General features: G+C 45.0%; 1 protein-coding gene across 2 annotated transcripts in view; it reads right to left on the reverse strand.

Moving 5' to 3' along the window:
* LOC136836407 (uncharacterized) overlaps nt 1-24,981 on the reverse strand; it is a 229,285-nt gene that overhangs the window by 57,873 nt on the left and 146,431 nt on the right. For both annotated transcript variants that reach the window (XM_067100615.1, XM_067100614.1), the window contains exons 4-5: nt 14,471-14,621; nt 3,523-3,693 (exon numbers count right to left, since the gene is read on the reverse strand). In XM_067100615.1, coding sequence (XP_066956716.1) covers nt 3,523-3,693; nt 14,471-14,621 — 322 coding nt within the window. The remainder of the gene's footprint in view (nt 1-3,522; nt 3,694-14,470; nt 14,622-24,981) is intronic.

Raw genomic sequence — 24,981 nt, forward strand, 5'->3', positions numbered from 1 at the left:
GTGTGGTGGAATTTACTGTGTGGAATTTACCAGTCACCCCCAAAAGAAATATGATGGTCATGAGAAGATTTCTTAGCTTTCTTGTCAAGGGTAGCTTTTCAGGTCTTCCTACATTTCTGCCAATCCAAAGGAGAGGGAAAAGGAGAGGAGGAAGATGGGGAAGGTGAGGTGGAGGAGAAAGACATGGAAGAGGAAGAAAAAGCATAGAAACATTTCTTCAACCTTCTGTGACAAAGGGACTTGCCATCCTCTCTCACATCTGCTGAGGACAAGGTTAAGGCAGATATGCCTGGAGGAACAGGAGCAGGAGCTGCCAGAGCAGCTACTGCATGTTGATGACAAGAGTTAAGACATATACAGTGACCCCTCGTTTATTGCGGGAGATAGGTTCCAAGACCGGCCGCAATAATTGAAATTCCACGAAGTACGAGCAGCATATTTATTTATTTAACGTGTACAGTATTTGGACTTTTCAAAACCCTCCCTGTACTCTTAACAACCTACCCTTTACTCTATTAATAACAGGGACAACTGTTAAGCAATATGACTTCAGTAGGTAAGTTTACAGTACCATATAACAGGGGTTAATTTACTGTGGTAAAGTAGCTATAGTATATAACATGATTGGCAAGCTTTAAATTTTAAAGAATACAGTATACATACAGTAATAATATATACAGTAATACAATACAGTATCATGTTACTGTACTGCATTACATGTAATGCAGTACAGTAACACTTAAGATTAGGAAAAAAAAATAAAGATTGTTACTGTACTCACCACAAAAGAAGTTGAAGTAAAACTTGAATGAAGATGGTGATGAATTTGCTGCACAGTGAAAATGATGACGATGAAGGTGATGATGACTTTACTGCGCAGTCAATGATTGTATTTTATGTCTCTTCAGATTACGTGCCATTTCCTGGGGCACCTCTTCCACTTCTTCCGCGGTTTCGAAGGTGTAACGAGTAGCAGCAGCAGGAACTGGCTCTTTTTGGCGAGGGCTGCAAAAACATTGTGATTGGCAGTTGCTGCCGCTGCTTCTTTTCCTGGTCGAAGAGCATCTTGTATGGGGCCATGACGTCATCGACCATGTTGCAGAATTGAACCGATCGAACCATATTGTCGTCCCATTCCTTCGACCACTCTTGCAGTTCCTCAGCCAGGTTGCAGAGCCCGGCGAGCCGTTCCAAAGTCAAGCCAGTTTGGGAGACAACTTCTGTTTCTTGCTGCACTGCTTCTTCTTCTTCTTTGCTCGCCGACTTCGTCAACTCTTCAAGGTCTTCGTCAGTTAGCGGCTGGGAGTGGCAGTTTAGAAATTCGTCGATGTCGCCCGTGGTCATGTCTGCAAAGCCCTCACCTCCAAGGATCGCAGCCAACTGCACAGCTTTCTGTACTGCCGAGTGTTGGATTTCGGCAGGTGTAAATCCTTTGTCATCGTAAACAACCTTGGGCCACAACTTCTTCCAGCTGGCGTTAATGGTGGCAGGCTTCATTTCTTCCAATGCCTTGTGGATATTTTGGAGGCACATAGCAACTGTGTACTGACGCCAGTATGCCTTCAAGTTGAAATCGTTGTCTTCTTGGGCAGCATCCACGGAAGCAACCAGGTTCGCCAGGGCATTCCTCGTGTATAGGGCCTTGAACGCCCTAATAACTCCCTGGTCCATTGGCTAAATAAGTGACGTCGTGTTGGGCGGTAGGAACTCAACCTGAACCCCCGAATACGACAGATCAGTAGCAAGGCCACCAGCATTATCCATAATGAGAAGGACTTTGAATGGCATGCCCTTTTCTGCTAGATACACCTTCACTTGCGGGATAAAACACTGGTGGAACCAGTCGGAGGTCAGCATCTTCGTTATCCAGGCCTCTGGATTGTGCATCCAATGTACGCTCAGCAGATTCTTGTTTTGTTTTTTAAAGCCCTTGGGTTTTTAGACTTGTAAATAAGTCCTGGCTTTAATAAAAATCCGCAGCATTGCCACACATCACGAGGTCACACGATCTCTTGTATGCTTTAAAGCCAGAGGCTTTTGCTTCCTCTTTTAAACAGGAAAAGTTCGCGAGGGCATTCTTTTCCAAAACAAGCCGTCTCGTCCATATTAAAAACTTGTTCGGGCTGACATTCACCTTCAGAGATAATCTTCTTGAAGGTTTCATTGACATATGTTTCAGCAGCGACCGTGTCAGCCAAAGCAGCCTCGCGCCATGCAAGGAAGCGCTTTATAGGCCGTAGCGTTTGAAACCTTGCAAACCACCCTTTGCTGCAGAAAATTGCAGTTTCTTATGTGGTGAATGACTGGACGTCTCTGGTTGCAGATCATCTACGTCTTCTTCATCTTCTTCTGCGCTTTTACGCTCGCCACTGTCGTCCTCTGGTTCCTTGGCGTGAAGGTCTCGTACAGGCTCCTAGCCTTTGTTTGATAATGTTAAGTATCCGGCTATGTTCTTCTTTAAACAGTCGGCTATCCACACGGCCAAAACAGCTTCCATAATGGACGATAGTTTTATTACGAGCCGTAACCACTCTCTTCGCCGACTTGTTAAAGGTGATGGCAGCTGTCTTCCTAATCTTCACCTCGTCCTTGTAGATGTAGGGAATGGTGGATTCATTCACGCCAAAATGGCGGGCCACAGCCGCGAACTTTCTCCCTTCCTTCAACATATCAAGAAGTTTCACCTTTTCAGCGATAGTCATCATTCTTCGATGGCGTTTATGGCGTTTAGGCTCATTACCAGCCTTGGAAGAAGCAGCACACTTGGGAGCCATTGCAGGGGGTGAAAATTGGAGCAAAGTTCAACAAAAACCACAAAAAAAATCACACAGCACAGCGTAAAGAAAACCGTTCGGCATTGGTCATAGGCCAACTTTTTTGATCCAGTATGCATTTAAAAATGTAAAAAGTGCTTTTGATACAGTAAGTTATTCAACTCTGAACCTATTTAATTGTGATTTGTGTAAAGTTTTGTATAAAAAGGCAAGGTTGGGGTATTGACTGGTGGTCAGGAATGGATTAATCCATTTTCAGTTATTTCTTATGGGAGAAATTAACTCAGAATTCGACAAAATCGAATCTCGACACTTCTTCTGGAACGAATTAGCGTCGAGAACCAAGGTTCTACTGTAAAATGCTGGAGACTTTGAAGATGCACACTACAATTCATGGGTGGAATGCTGTTAAAAGACTAAATTATAAATGAGGGCACCCCTGAAGATGTGGAGTCCAGACGCTAGAAAACAAAGAAAGATCTCAGAGACTGAGATAGTTTGGGCATAAGATGAGGTGGTGAGAAGCATTTAATCAGAAAATTGGTAAATATGGTAAGGGTAGAACAAAGACAAGCAGAACCAGAAAATCTGGGACTAAAGGTAGATGGAGACCTAGGCCAGATAAGAATTCATGTTAAAAGTGTTCAAGTTTAATCCCATTAAAGAAAATTCAAAATTATATGTAATAATGAAAATGAAGTAAAAAATATCCACTTCCCAAGTACATGCATGAGTACATTTTACTAACCTTATGTGCTTCCTCTGGATACCACAGTGGATCCTTAAATTCATTATCATTGCATTTATAACACATCTGTCCATATATTGTATAGCCAATTCTCCCACAATGTTCTATATCAGAAAACTGGTAGTAAAATGCAATTAGGCCATTCATGCTTGTCCAACCATCACCACACACCTGTAAATGGGTAAAATTTAATTGAAATTAGTTAAACCTGTTTTTTACACACTACAATGCGTGAAAGCTTCACAGATGTACTTCCAACAACAGGATCTTCATCTGAAACGATTTTGTAAGTGGTACACTCTACTGGTCTACAGTTACTAAATTATTACTTACTGGTGCTTTGATTTTTTCCAGTTAAAAAAAATATTTTACGAATGAAGATCCAAAATTTTCAAATGAAGGTCCTAGGAACATCCTTAACTTTACAGTAAAAATAATCTAATCAACTTTGTAAAACAGGATAAATTAAAAAATACAAAATTTTACAGTACAACTGTAGCTTTTCATAAATGGAGTTATCCAATGCACTGTGAGTGTCAGCTGTTTAGTAACTAAAAAATACAAATGATTATAACAGGCAGGCCTAGGATGTAAGCCCTGACCTCTGTTGGCCCACTTTGGCCTCCGTTGAGTCTACCTTGATTGCTAACCCATCGCCCAATAGACAGATCTGGAGTGAAGAGGGGTGGTAGAAGTGGGTTAGTTCTTTATGAAAAGCTATGGTGTATATCTAGGAAAAATACAAATTATCTTAAAATTTGGTATTTGTTCCTACAGGGACACAAACCTTCACTTTTCATAAATGGAGCCTCTCTCCTTAGGTGGGAGGACACTCTACCCACTACAGTACTAAGAATAACAGGTGAGTATGCCATGGATTCCTCCAGGCTCCCTTGTTCGGCACTCCACACCCCCTAATCTCCAGAATATTACACTCCTGGGTTGGAGGCCTACCCTGACAAGAGAGGAGCACTGTAGTTCCAAATTCTAGGAACGAGCTCTATTCCTACCCTGTTATGGCTCTGTAGTTCAGGTAACAACTCTACAAGGGGCACTGTTACTGTGGCCCATCCCTGTATTTCATGGGGATCCACTGCAACAAGGCTCACTGGGCCATCTACTGCTTCTCTTCCTTACTCTACACCTTCGGGAATGTGGGATGCCACTCACTGTGGGTGGAGCTCTCCTATGTTAGGCTCCATGCCCATTCTAGGCTACTTGCTTTGCCATGACCACTGGACCCAGGGTGAGCAAGTCCAAGGTGTGAACAAGGACTGCCTCTTCCAGCCTCCTCCTTTCATCACCTGAAGGGTTGGGTGGTTCATCTAGTAACTGACCATTGGGCCTAACCCACAAATCTTGTAGGCCTTTACCTTACTGTGGAAGATGTCTCCTCCTTGTAAGAGTTCTATGTCCTGGTTGTTACCTTCCTCTACTGGAAGGAAGTTGGGTTTTTCTACATTTCCTTCTACTTACTGCATGTAATCCAGAACAACCCCCTGCATGGAAACAGTGGGACTCTGTCCACTTCAGGTAGTGCCCAACAACTCCTACAGGGCACAACACCCTCTCCTACCCACTCCCTTGATGAACTCACACAGGGATGGAACAGAGAAACTTTTTGAATCTTGGTTCCAAGACTGCTGGGTTCTGCACCTTGGCAACTTGTCCAGGAATTCTAGCACAAGCCTGAAAGTCATAAGGACCTAAACCTCTGAGTAGTACTCTGTAGGACTGGCTGTGGGGTGCTCCAACCATCCTGGCTGAGGTCCAGGCCAGGATGAAAACCATCTCCTTCTCCAAGTCCCTGCTGTCTACCCTCTGCCAGAGATCATATGGGTAGGTGGCAGGTCTCGGCTTATGAGGGCTCTAGTTATGAAATCCTTCAGGAGCCCTTATTTCCCTGGGAGGGCCTACTGTTTGACACATCTTATGAACACTGGTAGCTCCCAGATGCAGACAAGTCTATTCCTCGGTCTGGACACTTAAGAGATGATGGCCTGTATCACAGAGTGGCCTCTCTCAAGAGGGCCTTACCCTGCTGGGGCTACACTAAGAGTCTGTCGTCCCCGCACTTTTTTCGTAAACCCCTTTAGGAGGATGGTCAGAGTGTGTGTGAGATGGCTTTTCCATCTCCCCTTGAAAGAAACACCTTTTCAAAGGAGTACTGGATAGCCTCCCCTTGGAAATGAGGAAGGAACTCACTGCCTTGAGGTACCTTCTCTGTATTTTTGGACTGGCACCAAGAGGTCCTATGGGAACTCTCTTAGCACGCTGAACAGCAGATCCTTCAGTTCAGTAAACCAATCTTCTTGCAGCCACAATGGGATTACCATCGACCATGAGACATGGATGACCTGTTAAGAGTCTTCCTTCCCTGTCTAAACAGGAAGTTTTAAACATTTCTGTTGTTCCATGGATGCGTGAAGATGTCCTTTGTACACTGCCCTCAGGTATGGCACTTTAAATCAAAAGAGTGGTAACTTAGTTTTTGGGCCGTGTCAAACAGGACTATCAACAGACCTCTCCATACTTCCCTCACCACCTGATGTAGGGCCCATTCTGTCCCCACTACAGTATCTGGTCCTACTTTCTCAACTGGTCTGCTACCATGTTCCTCTTCTATGGCAGTGTCCCTTGCTGCTAAGTCAACTACATCTTTCTATAACCTGTTCTGTAACAGTACTGCCATCAAGCACCATTCAGGGGTAGACTGTCCCACCAAACGTATTCTCATCTCTGGAAGGGTACTGTGCTCCATCTTCTCCTAAGACTCCCAGGTCCCTGAAACACTCACTGTTCAGGTATGTTCTCCATCTCCTTCAGGGGATGGAAAATTACAGCACCTCTGAGGCAAACTTGCTGAGGAACATTCCTTACTGGAGGTTGGAGGAGTTAAACCACTAATTCAGATCTCTTCTTCCTTCCTTGTTTAACAGAATCACCTGATGGGTGCCTCCTTCGGCATCTGCCAGTGTGTCTCCAGCTACCATTTCCTGGAACGAAGGTGGAACCTTCCCCCGGCCCTCACTTTTCCTGGGATGTCAGGTGCCACAGCCACACCAGTTATATGGCCCCAGTCATGGATCCCTACACCACTACATGTGATGGGCAGGAAACACCTTGCCCACTGTCAGCATGAACCTTGTCTGCAGGTCAGGAACTCTACTGAATGCAGAGGCTACATGGGCCCCACTAATGGTGCAAATAAGCCACACACCCCACTTACAATACACTGAAGTCCCAAACCTTGTCACCTATCATGCATCTGGCTCTCAGAACAAAGAGCTCAAACATCCAGTTCACGACTCGAGTCTGGGTCATGTGATGAACTTGTCATGTGGTCGAGTTGTCCCAGTGCTGCAACTGGTTCAGCAACAAGCCTGGTGAAAGGAAGTGATGTGGTGGCCTTTTTATGTACTTTTAATATTGAATGTTAAAATTTTTTTAGTAATTTTTCTCATTATGGTTAGAACTAATAGAGAATGACTCTCACTGCAGGTCTGAGGTGGTGTGAGGGATCACCCTGATGTAAAAGTTTTTCTGTATTATTATGAAAGTGCATTTGGCAAAGAATATGTGAACTGAACAGGTGCAGTGGGAGCCTGATGAGAGTGATAGAAAGTTCTTGGTATAAGTGCACCAGCCAACTTCTTTCAGACGGAGCTGCAGTACTTAAAGAAGCATACACTGTCGCCTACTGCTGGTGAAAAAACTGCAGTGTTGTTCTACATTGTTGGTGGAAGTTGGTGTGCAGTCTGGTGTAGCAGTGCCTGTGAACAAGCTTGAGTTGTTCTTGTCAGACTATGCTGATGCAAGTGTTGACAATTACTAAAATGTTTTACCAGGGTGCAAGTGTCAGCATGTTGGTTGGTTAATAATTTGCTGGTGATGCTAGTACTTCAAATTTTAGGGATTTAACTTGTCATACAAGTGTTAGTGCTATCTGAATGAATACTGATGATAGCTTTATAAATGACTGCATCAACACAGCTGCAAATCGCTAAGAACTAAACGCACAGTGCATCCAAAATGGATGCAGATTGGATCTATGTGCTTGTGATAAGAGGACTGAGTTGGTATTATCACAAGACTATTATAACAATTTTCCTATAGACTTGTTTATAAGGTGGTTTTACAAGTTAGGTGCTAAGATCACTAAACTTAAGTACTTTGGTTATTCTGGTTGTAAAAAAAATTAGCTTTGTGTTAGGGAAAGAAAAATTGCCATCATATATTAAATAATAGGGAAATGGTTGATTATTCTTAAAAAGTAGGTTAGTTACTGATTAGGAGGGTTTGTTTACGAAGGTATTGTTTGCAGGAATTCAGAGTGCTAACCTGTGCTGACTGTAGATTTTGTAAATAACACTAGCATTAAATACATCTTTAGGTTAAGTTGTACAGTAATTATGTGATCTAGTACAGTAGTCCCCAAGATTGTTGAAATGAACCAATGCTCTTGCTCCGTCCCTCTCGATTAATTAACTGTTCCCAAGAGAAAGTAAAACCACAATGTATTTGGTGCCCGAACAAGGACCAGTGTATGGAGTGGAGGGAGAGTGGTGGAGTTCAGTGGTTTTGAGAGGGAAGACAGCAAAGAAGTAGTGGGAAAAGGTGGTTGGAGAAATATATGAAGGGTCTAGTAACACTAGTGTAAACAAATAGGAAAATTTTTTTAGTTGTTGTAAGGTAAAAGAAGGTAAAGAAAATGGAGGGATTACAGCACGAGGTGGAGCAGCTAAGAGAGTCGTTACGGAAGGCAGAAATAGAAAATGAGCAGTAAAGGCAGGAGAATCAGACGCTGAAGGGATGATGAAGGATATGAAAGAATCAGTCAAAGAACAAGTGAAGCTATCTGAGAGGAAAATGGAAGAGAAGTTAGAGAAGATAGAAAGAAGTTTAATGTGAGATTAGGATCTGGAATTAGTATGAGTGAGGAAATACAAGGAGCAGCAGGAATACGGCATAGAACTGATCCCAGATCAGGAGGATGAGGACAGGAAAAAGACTGTAGGAAAGGATAAGGGTACAAAAGATAGGCAAGAGAAAGATAGGAAAAGTGTAAAGAAAAGTAAGGCCAAGAAAAGGAGACACAGTATACAAGCTGAATGAGAGCAGGGACTCACTATGCACCATCAAGTAAGGATGGCTGTGTCAGAGGTGACCATGTGAGGGAACAGGTGGAGAGATAGAAAGTCAAGTGATGAGGGAGTGAAAGCAATACACAGGAGCAGAGCACTGAGGGAAGTACCTAAGACAGAAAAGTACTACACATCAAGTGAGGGAAATATAAATGACTTTTTTAAGGAGATGACAGATACTGCCTGGGGAAGTATGGACTTAGTGAGTACCATAGTTTACAAGGATTGGGCAGTTTCTGGAAGGTGGATTGTTAGGCATATCAAACAATCATGACTCTAGGAAGACTGAGGTATGATACTGCAAAGAGAGGACAATTGCTCAGGCGAGAAGAGTGCAAGAGGGAATAGGGTACACAGTAAGCAGAAGAATGAGTCTGAGGATGTACAGATGGGAAAGAACAAGTGTGTCTATGTACTACACCTGCCAACTTGAAACTTTAGCCAGAAAAAGTATGGGGATGAAGATATTAATGACAATAAGCTGTCGATGAAGAAGTTTCTGACTACCATTCCTAATTGTGTGGCAGAGTTTATAAATGCAAAGCAGAAGGAAAAGATGAGATGGAAGAATGAATGATTAAAGTGGAATGAAATGCTAGGGTTGGTGGAGGATTTTGAGTTTGAAAATATGGAAGACAGTAGGAATGAGAAGAAGCGTATATGGAGAGAATGCAAGAATTGCAGGGTAGGACTGAGCATGGGACGCAGTCGTAGACCATTCTATATAAACTATGAACAATTTATTAAGAGAGTTAAATGAGTGTGGAATGAAGAGAAATGGTAGGAATTCAAGGGGTGTGAGACAAAGCAGTAGTAAGATTAGGCAGGGACAGAAGTAGAAGTGTGATCTATGGCCAAAATATAGGCAGGGGGTAGGAAAATAGGAAGGGTAGAATGAATGTGGCCAGTGGTAAGAGAAAAAAGGTACAGTAAATGAAATGTCATAAGTGTAGAAGAGGACATAAGAAAAATTAATGTACACAAGGCACTTGGAGCCTGTTTACTGTGTGGTAAGATAGAAGCCTGTCTCAAGAAAGTCAATCTTTTCCTTTCCCTACAGAAGTGTTCAGCCACTCAATGGATGAATCTCCTGGGCACTCTATCGTCGATCGAACAGTTTGTGAGGTTGGAAAGGCTGCATATGAGGCCTCTACAGTTCTTTTTAATAGTCAGTTGGGACTGCAAGATAAATCAGGACTTATACATTTTCCCAATGACGTAAGAGATAAAGGGGGACCTGCATTGGTGGAACTCCATAAGCAGACTTTCGGAAGGAAAATCTCTTTCGCTAGTGAACCCTGACCTAGACTTCTCTGATGTGTCAGACATAAGTTGGGAAGCTCTCCTGGAGGGACAAGAAGTTTCGGGACTTTGGTCCCAATAGGAGAAAGATCTGCATATAAATATCAAGGAACTGAAAGCCATTCATTTGGGACTGCAACATTTTGTAAAGGAAGTATATGACAAAGAAATTTTGGTGCATGCAGACAACACAACAACCTTAGCTTATATAAGACTCCAAGGGGGGACTCACTCATTCTCCCTTTGCGAGAATGCCAAGAATCTCCTTCTTTGGGCAGAGCATAACCAAACCCAGCTGTTAAAGTGGTTCATTCATGGGAAGTGTAATGTATTGGCAGACAAACTCAGTCGTCGCAAACAAATTCTCCCGACAGAGTGGACCCTGGCCCGTCGAGTATGCTCCGACCTATGGAAGCTGTGAGGAAAACCAATGGTGGATTTTTTCACGACACCGAAAAACCACCGTCTTCCCCTGTTCTGCTCACGTTTCTGGACTCACAAGCCTGGGCGATAGATGAGATAATGCAAAATTGGTCAGGACTGGATGTGTATGCCTTCCCTCCATTTAGGATGGTGAGGGAGGTTCTGAGGAAGCTCCAGTCACATCAGAGCATCAGGATGACATTGATAGCTCCCTTCTGGCCAAGAAAAGAGTGGTTCCTGGAGCTTCTCGAACTGCTAGTAGACTTCCCACACCTTCCAGCAATCCCAAGTCTACTTAAACAACCCCATTACAGGAAATTTTATCAGGACACGTCCACTCTGGCCCTGACAGGGTTTCGACTATCCGCACACTTTTGCGAGCGAAAGCTTTTCAAGAACTGCGGCAGAAGCTATTTCTAAATGTAGACGACTTTCAGTGGAAGTCCCTCATTATGAGACTAGTCTTAGACTGCTTCCCACTCTTTGCTCTAGTAGATGGAGCCCACTTGGGGAAATGGGAAATTTCCAGGATGTGTCGCAGGGGGAACGAACCTTTACATTTATGCCAGAGAGCTGAGAGCCATTCGGTTAAGACTTCAGTTCTTCTCGACCATCGCTCACTCCTAGACTGCGGTATTCCTTTAGACAAGATCGCAGTCCTTACTTTTTTACCTTAGCTCTCACCACCAAGCGACAAGAGGGTTTTTACAATGGAACTTCTAGCAGTTGAACTGAGCCATTAGAAACTCGCTCTTACTCTCGAGGGGACTGTGAATCCCCTGAACTGTTGGGTTATGTGCCTCTGTGGGGCAGGCCGATCTCGACTTCCTTCTTAAAGGAATTTTCTAGTCTGGGCAACAGACACCTTACTGCAAGATCGTTCCAACCTGGACCTCTGAGCTCTTTCACCACTGACATGGTCATGGAAGGGCTGAACTTTCTCATGCTTGTCAGAACGCTATGATATTCCTTGTAGCCCCATTCTGAACCATAATTTGTGGTTCCTGAATTGCTATGGCTGATTGGTGGACTCTACAAGAATCCTTCCACCACTCATTTCTTCTCAACCAACCTCATTTCAAGAGACGTCACCAAGGGTGGTACGCTCTTACGCGGACAGACTTTGGGCTGTCCAGGTGCTTGTCAGGAAAGAGGTCATTTTTTCAGAGGTGCTACAAGAGACATTTGAAAGATGCAGACATCTTCTAGCTCAGCCTACCAATCTAAATGAACGATGTTCTGAATTGGGTGTCTCAGACTCTTAAGTTTCTTATTTTGAGACATTTATGACTCAATGGCAGCATTGCCTTTTTTATCAGAGGATATAGGATCTCAAATGTTCTTCATGTCATTCACAGTTCAGTTTACAAGCATCACATCACTGAACCCGTGCTTGAAGCCTGTAAGCTATGGCCGACCTTTAACCCTTAAACGCCGAGCCTCTATTTATAAAAGTGTCTGTCGTATGCCGGTGGCGTTCAGGAGTTAGCGCCGAAGCGGAAAAAAAGTTTTTTTCAAAAAATCACAGCACGCTTAGTTTTCAAGATTAAGAGTTCATTTTTGGCTCATTTTGTCATTGCCTGAAGTTTAGTATGCAACCATCAGAAATGAAAAAAAAATATCATTATCATATATAAATATTGGAATATACGACAGAGCTAAAAAAATTTCATATATAATTGTTACAAATCGCTGTGAGCAACATAGTTAAAGAATGAGTTATTTTTTTCATTGTATTGTACACTAAATTGCAATGATTTTTTGTATATAACAAATTGTAAAACAATCATAGCAACACAGGAAAATATTATCACAAAATGATGCAAAATTCAACAACGAGCGGATAAAGAAAGTTTTTTTCTAAAATTCTGTAAATCAAAATATTGTGCTAGAGACTTCCCGTTTGTTTGCAAAATGAAGCTGTAATTGATTGAATATTACTAGACTTTAAGTGTTTTAGCTTACAACTGCAGTTTCGACCATTTCAGTCGAGATAAAGTTGACCGAAGGTCAAACTTTTCTATATCGTGATTTATATGAAAATATTTCAAAACTGATAAAAGCTGGCAACCATGAGTTATTTTTGTTGTATTCTACATGATATTGCACACATTTTCATGTATAACACTTTATGTAAGGCCTTATATAAACGGTGCGGAAATATGACAAGGTGACAAAAAGAAATTCTGAGATTTTTTTTCCGGCGAGTTACTGCGTGCGGGAGGTAAGAAAATGTTTTTTCAAAAATTCACCATAAATCGAAATATTGTGCTAGAGACTTCCCGTTTGTTGCAAAATGATGATAAATGATTGAATGTTACTAGAAAGTAAGAGTTTTAGCTTACAGTTGCGTTTTTCGACCATTTTGGTCAAGTCAAAGTTGACCAAAGGTTGAAATTTTTCTATTTATCGTGATTTATATGAAAATATTTCCAAACTGATAAAAGCTACAACCATGAGTTATTTTTTGCATTCTACATGAAATTGTGCACATTTTCATATATAAAACTTCATGTAATGGCTAATATAAAATGGTGCAAACATTACAACAAAGTGATGAAAGAATTTCTGAGATTTTCGGCTGAGTTGCAGCCTTGGACGTATGAAAAGTTTTTCAAAAAATTCACCATAAATCGAAATATTGTGCTAGAGACTTCCTGTTTGTTGCAAAATGAAGGTAAATGATTGAATATTACTAGAATGTAAGAGTTTTAGCTTTACAATTGTGTTTTTTCGACCATTTTCGGTCGAGTCAAAAGACTGAAGGTTGAAATTTTTGGCACTTATTGTTATTTATATGAAAATATTTCAAAACTGATAAAACCTACAACCATGGGTTGTTTTTTGTTGTATTTTACAGGAAATTGCGCAAGTTTTCGTATATAAAACTTTATGTAACGGCTAATATAAAACGGTGCAAACATTACGACAAAGTGACAAAAGAATTTCTGAGATTTTCAGCAGTTACCACGCACGGACATAAGGAAAAAGTTCTTTTTCCAAAGTTCACCATAAATCAAAATATTGTGCTAGAGACTTCCAATTTGTTGCAAAATGAAGGTAAATGATTGAATATTACTAGAATGTAAGAGTTTTAGCTTACAATTGCGTTTTTCGACCATTTTGGTCAAGTCAAAGTTGACCGAAGGTTGAAATTTTGGCACTTATCGTGATTTGTAAGAAATTATTTCAAAACTGATAAAAGTTACAACCATGGGTTGTTTTTTGTTGTATTTTACATGAAATTGTACACATTTTCATATATAAAACTTTATGTAACGGCTAATATAAAACGGTGCAAAAATTACAACAAAGTGACGAAAGAATTTCTGAGATTTTAGGCAGAGTTACTAATGGACGTGAGAAAGTTTTCAAAATTCACCATAAATCGAAATATTGTGCTAGAGACGTCTCATTGTTGCAAAATGAAGGTAAGTGATTGAATATTACTAGAATGTAAGAGTTTTAGCTTACAATTGCATTTTTCGACCATTTCGGTCGAGTCAAACTTGACCGAAGGTTGAAGTTTTGGCATTTATTGTGATTTATGTAAAAATATTTCAAAACCTACAAAAGCTACAAGCATGGGTTGTTTTTGTTGTATTCTACATGAAATTGCACACATTTTTATATATAAAACTTTATGTAACGGCTAATATAAAATGGTGCAAAAATTACAACAAAGTGACGAAAGAATTTCTGAGATACGTCGCTGATGCTCTGTAGTGTGAGAAGAAAGAAATTCGCGCATGCGCGGCTGGATAACGCTTGTAAACAAAACAACAGCATGATCCGTGAACTCCCAGCATTCCTCAAGGCGCGTGATTTAAAATCTTTCGCAAACTAGGCCTATAACTATTTTTCCGCGAATATTTAAAAATACTTTTTGTAGTCGACGTACCGTACATCCACTCGGCACCCGATAGACAATTTTAGTCGACGTACGATACGTCCAGTCGGCGTTTAAGGGTTAATATACATGAAAAACAGGGTGAAATATCTTGACTTTTTTCTGAGAGCACTTTATATACAATCAAATATACTGTACAGTATTAACTTATACCAAAAGACAAACATACCTGACAAAAGAAGCGCACTTTACAGCTGTCTTTTAAAAAAAAAGAATTCTCAACCATGGTATCATGAGATTCAATACTGAACAGGCACCAAACATCAGGAAGATTTCTGAAGAACAGCTGCATGTACTGCTGAAATAATTCCTCAACACCCCTAAAATAAAATAAAATTGAAGAAAGATATGTCACCATTACCCAAAATATAAACTATTTATGTCAAACTTTATTTCATAAGTACAGATTTGGGAAGTTCTCTTGCACAGAAAAATAATCACAAAATTACAGAAAACAGGGGTAAATCTACTTATTGTTATCAAAACAATAAACTAACCACCTAAATCTGAGTTTTCATATTACAAAACATAGGCAAATCTCACAATTAATGTTTAATAAAACAATGTTCTACAGTAATACAAACAATGTTGGTAGAACTTATCCCTTGACCATGTTATGGCCATAAAAGAGCAAATTTAAATTTATAATGATATCCTTAAAAGGTTATCTGTAAATACAATGACCCCTCAACTTAACAGCAGGGGGTCTGCCCTCAAGATAGGTAACCAAATCCATTAGGTTATGAAGAGTGGCATATAGCCTATAGAACACTCTGGAGCCAACTCATAGCTCACAGGGTACAGCAATTCCATATAAAATACTTCCTACCGCTATCCTAACTGGTACTTTGTAATTATCATTCCATTTAAAATATTAAATTGCCATTCAATTTCAAAGATATATCTGCAAAATTAATTGCTTTTAAAATACAACCTAACAAAAATATACCAGACTGAAGTAGTTCTACCTACTTATGTTTACAAAATATGTAAAATACACAAAACTCATACAATATGAAAAACCATAAAAATGTTTGTATTTCTTTAACACAAGAAAATGACACTTTTATGATAAAATAAAGTTTTATATATACTTACCAATTAATTACATTGCTTACACTTTTACTCGCCGGCAGCTTAAAAATTTTGAAATTCGCGGTAGCGCTAGTGTCGATGTAAGTCACTAGTCCCCGCCCACTTTCAGGGTATGAGAGGAGTGACTTCAACAGTGTGATTCAATTGTTTTTTGCCCTTCTTTCCATATGAGGGGAGGAGGGAGGGCTGATTCGTAGTTACTTGGTAAGTATATATACAGTAAAACTTTATTTTATCACAAAAATGTCACTTTTATATATGTAACTTACCAAGTAACTACTCTGCTGAATCCCAAATTGACACAGAGGTGGGATATATTACAATGTTTGTCTTTCCTTAACTGGTAAGAGAGCTGCTGCAGGCAGATACTGCCTCTAGCTGGTGCTCATCTAAACCATGTAGGGTGTGGTGAGTTGGTCAGACGCACCTCTACATCAGTGGGTACTTTGCAGCAAGGAATGAACCCGGTGACCATAGCAAAGTCCATGCTTTGCAGCCAAGCCCCACCCACTGACTACGTCACGACCATTTCTTGAAGCTGATTGGCTGGGAATGGTTCAAAGAGTTGGCTAATCAGTGGTTTTTTTCATCTTCATTTATTTTGCAATGGTTGTTTTACCTAACTAAAATACGTTCTGCTGATTGCCAAAAAGAAACGTTATTTGTTCCGACATGATATACTAGCCATCCATCCTTTACATTGGGAATTACTTTCAGCATAAGCTGGAAATGGCCGTTGAACTTTCGAACACGGTGGTTGGGCAGTTAACTACTGTCCGGGAGGCGGGAGTACCACTTGCCTGGACGTAAAAATTCCAATTTGCTTTCAGCCGTCATGTGCTGCAGATGTGTTTCTCGTTCTCTGCCCTGACTGTCTTTGAGTTTTTTCCCCGGTGGGATCTTCTTTGTCTTTTGTCTGAATATGAATGTGGATAAATCCCGTAAACCCTCCTTCCCCCAGTGTGTGTGTCCTGGGGTGAGAGGCAAGAAGTGCTTCTCCCTGTTCGGAATGTTGTTCCTGGTAGGCCAAGCAGTGGGCGAAGTTTGAGGGGAGGAGATGATACCGTAGGAAGTCCGCCAAGGCGTTACCTGAGGTAACACGCCCCAACGACTCCTGTGGTGGCTGATCCATCGGGATTGTTTCTCCCTCCCGGCAAGCTTCCCCTTCTTGCTGCCTCTCCCTCAGGTGAGGACTACCCTTCCCCTTCCTCATTCATTTCATCAGGTGTGGAAGGCCGCGGGGGAGCGGACGTTCAGGACATCCTCTCTGGGGCCTCTCCTTGCTCTGGGGGCAAACTTTCTCCCCTGGAGCGAGTGGAGGCTTCCCTTTTTGACCCGACTCTGTTCTCAGGCTTGGGTATGGAAGCGTGTGTTGGTAACCAGGTACCTGATCTCGCCTCTGCCTGGCTGCACCAGGGTCTTCCCGGCGTTCCATCACTGGAGGGCCTGGTATCCCATTTGTCAGGTGCTCCGGTGACGACCCACGCAGCCACCACATCCACCACCACGACTGTCACCATTTCATCATTTGGGAAGCTTCCTGTGACGGTGGCCTCACACCTGGACACCCAGGTGTCAGCCGCTCCTGCCACGTTCCATTCCGTGCCACTGCCTCCTGGTTTCCTGGCCCCGTTATCCCTGCCTGGCCCCTCGCAGATGGTGACTTCTTCGATACCATTCATGTCCATGCCTATTCCTGTTGCTGACCCACACTTGTTCCTGACAACGGTTCCAGCTCCTGGCTACACTGACCCTAGGTCCGGCCTGGCTTCTCATGCGCCACCCATGCCTCCAACCCAGGTTTCATCTACTGGCTTTCCTGGCTCCTGCTACTGCACCTGCCCCAGTAGCTGCTGGCCTGAGCACCACCTCCGCTACCCAGGTTGCACCTGCTCCCCTGGCCCCCCTGGCTGATCCTGTGCCTTCTACTGCTCCTTCGTGGATGGGGGACCTGACTGCCATCCTGAGGAACATAACGAAGAAGAAGTCGAAGAAGAGATCGAGGAAGGTAATGTTGACGTCTTCGTCGTTGTCTGCTACCTTTTCTTCCTCTTCTTCTTCCGAGGCTCGCCAGCCAAAGAAGAAGAAGCCTGCCTCTCCCTCCCAAAAAAAGTCTCGCACTGAGACTTCTAAGGGACTGCCTCTTTCCAAAGGGAAGGCAGTGGGATCTCTCATTGGCTCTTCACCGTCCATGGACCAGGGAACCACTGCCCTGACCCCCGGGTCAGTCGTATCAGGAGCTGAGGGCGTGCAGACCACGGTTTGGACTCCCCCCATTGCACCAAAGATGCCTATTTCGAAGGCCAGCGGGACTGTGTTGGACACTCGTTCGCGAGTCGCTCTGAGTACTCAGGTCTCTAAGGAGACCCGGGCGGGAGAACCTCTCTCCGTACGGACTCAGGCACAGGACAGGAGAAAGAGTCTGGGCATGCAGGTGCCCCGACTCTTTCTGCTGGTGCTTGTTTGAGTGCCAAGCAAAGGTTCCCCGGAGGTGTGCACCTGGTGAGAGAAGAGGGTCCCCTGTTCAGTCTGGAGAGTTTTGGCACCTGAAGTGAGGTGCGTCAGAGGACAGAAAGCCAGCCGTCCGCTGTTCCCAGTCTTCCGTGGCCAGTCTGGCTCGAGGGAGCCGAGAGGTTTGAGCCTCCAAGAGAACGACTGCCCAGGCAAAGCGTTCAGAGGTTTGCTGTCACCACAGCTGGTTGGGATTCTCTGGCCCAGCTGGTCCTGCCGGTTCTGCCACCAAGACCAGTGGGAACACTCTTCCTGCCTCCCCTCTAGGGATCCCCTGGCCATTGTTCATGTGGCCATCTCGGGTCTGGCTCGCCAGGTCGCCATCATGGTGCAGGAAGGATGGGTCTCGACTCCCTCCCAGGTGAGTAGATCGGGAGGACCATCCTGAAGGACTCGAGGTCCTCTTCCCAGGCCCCACCCCCCGAGATACAGAGGACGCCCTCCTCTGTCAGCACAACCACCTTTGGGAAGGGACCACGGCTTCTTCTGTAGATCGTTCTCCTTGAATCCTTTGGGGACCCAAGAAGGAACTTTTTGGGCTGTCACCACTGCCGGGGGGTCCTTGATCAAGTGAATGGTCTTGTGTCTGGCAGGACAGTGCACTGCTGAACCACTGACAAGGTTCTGCCACCAAGACCAGAAGTGTTTCTATAAGCCATCAGGAGAGGTCACTGCCACCTAAGCTTGGCCTGCCTGTCCCCTCTCACCTCCTGGGATTCCCCCTCCTCGTAGACCCTGGGCCACTGCCAAGGCAGCTTTCAGGTAGTCTCCTGGTTGGATCTGTGGTCATTCAGGAAAGAGAAGACTCGAGAGACTATGCTGTCTGGAGGCAGAGCCATCTTCTCCCGCCCACCAGATGTGTGGGCTAACCTGGTCCTGAGCGGAGTGTATTTCGCCTGGTCTGCCTGGCCCCGGGCAATGGCCCTCGAACGGACCGTTGCGGGGTCTACCTCTCTTCCCTAAAGAGTTGGTGGATGCTGTGGTGGACAAGCGCTCGGGTCGATGACAGCGACTGGTGTTCAGGAAGGATATTCCACTGGGGTCTGCCAGGCTAGCTCTTCCTCGGTCCCTAAGAAATCCCAGTGTTCTCCCTCCTGCACCCAGGGCAAGGGGAAGAAGAAGGGGAAACCGGTTCCCCCCTCCTGGTATTGAAGGTGGGTCCTTGGGCAACATGCACACACGGAAGACAAGTGATGTCCTCGGGAGGACTCTGAGTCTTGGCCATCCCTCGCCTACACCCGCAAGACAAGAAACAATGTGCAAGGACTCCACTGCAGCAAGTGCAAGCTGGCTGAGCAAGGGTGCTGTGGAAGTCATGTTGGACCAGTCCCCAGAAGGCTTTTTACAGCCATGTCTTCCTCATAGAAAGCCACAGGGGATGGAGACCAGTCATAGACCTCTCTCCCCTGAACCGATTCGTCCGCCAGACTCGGTTCATGATGGAAACGACTCGTTTCATGCTCGCTTCCATCAGGGAGAACGACTTCATGCTTACCGTGGACTTGAAGGATGCATATTTCCAAATACTTATTCATCCGTCCTCTCGCAAGTACCTCCGCTTTATCCTCGGGGAGAAGGTATTCTAATTCAGAGCACTCTGCTTCAGGCTCTCGACCGCTCCCCAGGTGTTCACAAGAGTCTTCTCTCTCATGTCAGCTTGGGCCCATTCACATGGGATACGCCTACTGAGGTATCTCGACAACTGGCTGGTCCTGGTGAGCTCCCACTCGCAGTTGCTGCAGGACAGGGATTGGCTCCTCAAGTTTTGCCGTGATCTTGGGATCATGGTGAACCTCGAGAAGTCGTATCTCACCCCCAAGAAGAGGATAGAGTACCTGGGTATGCTGATAGACACGACAGCAGCAAAAGCCTTTCCCCTCGGACTCTCGTATCAGCAGGTTCAGGCAGGCAGCACAGCTGTTCCTGTCTCAACAGGAACAGCCAGCTCGGCAAGGGGAAGTCGTCATCGGTCACCTGTCATCGCTGGAGAAGCTGGCACCTCATGGGTGTCTTCACCTGCAGTCGCTACAATGGAGACTAAAGGAGTACTGGTCCCAGTACTGAGACCCCTAGACCTTTCTAATCCCTCTTTCCGAGGAGGTGAGAGAGGATCTTTGCTGGTGGATGGACGATAGTAACCTCTTGATAGGAGTATCCTTGCATACTCCCCCTCCGGACATGCTGCTGTTCTCAGTCGCATCGACCGAGGGATGGGGCACACACCTGGAGGAGTTGCTGACTTCGGGAGTGTGGCATCAAGGTGACAAGCACCTTCACATCAACATCCTGGAACTCAAGGCAGCCTTCCTGGCTCTCCAAGAGTTCCGGGATCGAGTGATGGGGCACTCCGTGGTACTGATGAGCGACAATACCACGGTAGTGGCATACGTCAACAAGCAGGGGGGTCTAGTATCCCTCCCGCTCCACCAGTTGATGCAGGTACATGAGTGGGTCCTGGCTCACTCAGTAGAGCTGTCAGCCAGGTACATTCCAGGCAAGAGGAATGTCGTGGCAGACAAGCTCAGCTGCCAGAATCAGGTGATAGGAACCGAACAGTCCCTTCACTCGGAAATCACGGAAAGACTGTTCGACCTGTGGGGACGTCCAATCATCGATCTGTTCGCCACCCGGTGCAACAGAAAACTCCAGGTCTTCTGTTCTGTCGTGCCGGACCCATGGGCTGCTGTGGGGGACGCGTTCCAGCACCCGCGGGACAACCTCAATGTCTACGCCTTTCCTCTGTTCTGTCTGATTCACAAAGTGATCAACCAGGCGACGATCACTCCGAATCTCAGAATGATTTTAGTGGCACCCACCATTTGGTATCCAGACCTGTTAGCTCTCCTTTCCGAGGCGCTGAGAGAGATCGGCCCCCTGGCCCAACCTGCTGTCAACCCCACGTGGAGCGGTGTCACCAGGCAGTGCAGTCCCTGTGTCTTCATGGCTGGAGGTTATCCACCATCTCCTGCGAGTGAGAGGCTTTTTGCATCGTGCAGCAACAGAGATGGCGGGGTACCTCAGGTGATCCTCCACAGCGGTATACCAGGGAAAGTGGTCCATCTTCTGTGGTTGGTGTTGTGGACAAGGTATCTCTCCGGTTGGAGCTACTGTTCAGCAAGTCGCGGACTTCCTTGTCTTCCTTCGCCAAGAGAAGATTCTCTGTTTCAGCTGTAAAAGGCTACCGCGTCGCACTCGGCCTAGTCTTGCAGCTGAAAGGAATAGATATCTCCTCTTCTTTTGAGATTTCTCTAGTGATGAGAAGCTTCGAAAGGTCTTGCCCACCCAGGCATCTCAGGCCCCCTGAGTGGGATGTGACTCTCATTTTAAGGAGCCTGACTTATGCACCAAACGAGCCTTTAAGAGAGTCGTCAGACAGGGATCTGACCCTCAAGACCATCTTCTTGCTGGCCCTGGCATCGTCAAAGATAGTTGGCAAACTGCACAGACTTCCCTTTGATGTTAAACACTCAAGGGGATGGGGATCAGTTATGCTCAATTTCGTGCCGGATTTCATGGCGAAGGCTCAGAATCCTTCCGTCCCTGACACACGGTTCGAGTCTCTCACAATCCCCTTCCTAGAGAACTTTGTAGGTAATGAACCAAAACAAGATGGTACTGTGTCCTGTTAGAGTGCTGTGGCGCTATCTAAAGAGGGCTCGACGTCTCCGGCCTGAGTGTCGACGACTCTTCGTTAGTACTGGCTCGACCAAGAAAGAAGTGTCCATGAACACTATCTCTTTCTGGCTTCGTGAAACAATAAGGAGAACGTGTTCTGCTACTGGAGAAGACGACGCCAGTACGCTTCATCCGAGAGCTCACAAAGTCCGCAGCATTGGTCCGTCCCTTGCATTCCGGAAGAACGTGTCGGTTCTTCAGGTGTTGAAGGCAGGTGTGTGGTCCCAACAGACCACCTTCACCTCCTTCTACCTCCGGAATGTTGCTCACAAGTCCTTGGACACTTTTTCCTTGGGTCCTGTGGTGGCTGCTAAACAATTTGTGTAGCTTACCCGGCTCCTCTAACAGGGCAGTGTGATTGGGAGAATGAATGTGGAGTGACTGGCCTCTCTTCTTTCTCTCCATCTCAGCGATCTTCCCACGGGCAGGGAGCAGACGTGCCGTTACATACTGGATCTGGCAGGTTTATAGAAGCAACCCCACTCCTTCCCCTTGCAAGGGGGGGAAGGAGACCATGACAATAAGACAAACCCAATGCTTATGATTGCCTTAATGTCACCAACTCCAAGTTCTTCCTAGCATACTTTGCATGAACTGATGATTCCTCTTTCATGCAAAGGGACCCAGAAGTCTGACAATTGATCCCGAGTTTCTTACAACTCGATCATTTTGTCAGAGACAGTTTTCCTTTCCTCGCTCTATCGACCAGGAAGGGAAGACAAGGTGTGGTGAACTCCAGTCAGTTCATAGAGAGTCACCCACATTCCTCCCTCCAACCAGAGAGTCTTCCTAATGAAAAGGACCGACGGTTTGTATATTGTGTTGGAACAAATCACAATTTTTAAAGTAAACTGTATTTTTCCTAACTATACAAACCTGAGTTCCTTTACACTGCATTTCTGGGTTATCCGACCTGTGTCAGCCGGTGAAATAACCATTCAGCACTTATTTCTAGGTAAAGCTATTGCTAAATATACCAGAGAAAAGCTAAATGCCAGCAAGGAGTTACTACCCCCAGTGCGAGCTCCATGAAATGGAGTCGTGTATGAGAAAGGGTGAGATTGTCACAATTACAGGTCTCCGCCTGTAAACATTCCCAATGTCAAAAGTCCCACCAAGTGAGGTGCCGATACAAACCCCGCATCGCTCATGGACCTGTAAACAAACCAGCATTCCTACATTCCATTTTTAGCACGCGTCGCTTTTGTTAGCCTTTTTCTGTGTGCGCTCTTTTGTGCCCTATTTTTCTTGGTTTAATGGCATCCTCCCAGGATTCTTCATCACCTAAGTTGAGTACCATCTCTATTTTATTTTAGGTGGTTGAGGCTCCTTATTTCCCTCTAATTTAATAATTAGGGAGATTTATAACGCCCGCCTCGTCCACCGTCTCCCGGCCTCATGTGACCTTCAGTCTCGGTGCGGGATTTTTATGTCGGGGCTTCGTTCCCCTTCATTTTCTTATGTTTTGTGCCTTATGCTTATCCTATATTCAATTTGGCATTATTATTTATTGTTGTGTTACCCTTCTCTGGGGAAGTTCGGGTCCTTGTCGTTTAGGCTATGGGTTTTCCCCCTCGGGCCTATCCGCTCTTTATCAATTCTTATATGTGCTGTATTTTGGACCTCACTTCCTCCAGCTTTTTGGTATATTATTTGAGATGGTACAGTTATGCTTATTAGGTTTTATTTTAGGCCTGGCCATTTGGATGTTTTTGATATTTACGGATTATGTCCTTTGTTTTTAATGTTGAAGGTCGCCATTTCCCTCCAGCTCTTATCGCGTTGAGGTTTGGTCCTCCCTTCTAGATGTGTCTTTTATGATTATTTGAATTATTGAATTATTTTATTTATGCCTAGGTTAGTTAACTTTTAGGCTAGTCTGGTAGATACCTTCTCCCCTGGGCTTCTCCTTCAGCCAGCCGGCTGTGTTAGTTAGCCCTAGGAGTTAGGCTATGGCGTTCTGTTCCCTTCCTCGGAAGGGAAGTTTAGAGTGTGTGGAGGGCCTCATGGTTTGGTGCTTCCCCTTCGGTTGTGTTACGGGTAGAGGTGTTTGGCTCGTTATCTCCCCTCTCCCTGTTTCGGCCTTTCCGTTTGGACTGTTGAGTCCTAGTAAAGGTTAAGCTGGAATAGCGAGGGGTGTCTTATTAGCCTACCCTTGTCCGATCCACACCTTCGGGTTAGCTTTCCAACTTCATGTATATCCCCTCTCCTACCTCCTTTCCCCCATCCTTGCTCTCTTCCCCCTTGGTTCGCTTTCATGTACTTTGTTAACTTACCAAGGCTTGAGAGCTTTTACCTGTTCCTACGCTATAGCCTACATCCCCTTCCTCTGCATTGATTGGTTTTGTCCTCTCAGTACTGGGTTTCCACCTTGCAGTCGGCACCCTGTCGAGGACTTGCTTGGTGACCGGTGCTCCACTCCTGTTCACCATTCGCTTTTACCTTTTCCTTGCTCATTTGGCCTTTGAGGGTTCCCCATTCTCTCCTCTCTCATTAATCGTTCGTACATGTTCGACCGATCGAGAGGGAGAAAAGTGGATCTCATGGCGCCCGGGTAGTGCTCATTCACCCCCTGGTCACCGCTACTGGTCCCCCTCTCCTGGCCTGTCCCAGCTCTCCCCCCTCCCTCTAGTGTCAGTGCGTTGTTTTTCCCCAACCAGGGTGTTGTTCTCCCAGACCGTCACCTCGGGGAAATAATTGTGTACATGTAGCCAGTTAGAGTTTCCCACCTGACTGTCTTCTGTCTTATTCACACGCCCGTTTGCCTTCGTTCTATTCATTTTAGAACTCATTACTGTTCCCTAGTATCTACCCTCCTCCGACTAGCTAATTTTGTATTTTCTGCTAGGTAGTGGGATGCTCGTCGCTTACCACTCCCGGTGGGCGGTGTATGGTCGGTCGGTGCTCTCACACCTCCTCCGCTGTCACTGTATTAGAGTATCAGGACTCCCCCAAGCGGAAACACCCAACTCTTACTTATAGTTGACCTTTCACTAGCATGTATATATATATATATATTTTTTTGAATTTTACGTTTTTTCGGGACCTTCCTGTTGCTCCGGACTACTCCGGCGGTCCCTTTATGTTGTTTTTGATCTTGCATGATCTAGTAGACCCCTTATCCTTCTGGTATACTCCGGTCGGGTCTATCTGGTCTAATAATCTATTATCCTAAGACACTGCTCCGGCACCCTACCCGGCGGCCTTATCAGCATTGCTCATGTGCCCCACTCGACAGATGGTGCGTTGTCAGAGGGGTGCAGGTGCACGGGTGTCCTGCAGCAAGCTAGCGGACATGAAGTTTGCAGGTCCCACCCCGGTGCGCCCGTTCACGAGGGGACCTGGTCGCCTGGGCACCCCATGGCTGTGAGGTGTGCTATGCTCTCTGAGCGGGTTCTG

The sequence above is a fragment of the Macrobrachium rosenbergii genome, chromosome 56, assembly GCF_040412425.1.
Source record: "Macrobrachium rosenbergii isolate ZJJX-2024 chromosome 56, ASM4041242v1, whole genome shotgun sequence".
NCBI classification, from domain to species: Eukaryota; Metazoa; Arthropoda; class Malacostraca; order Decapoda; family Palaemonidae; genus Macrobrachium; species Macrobrachium rosenbergii.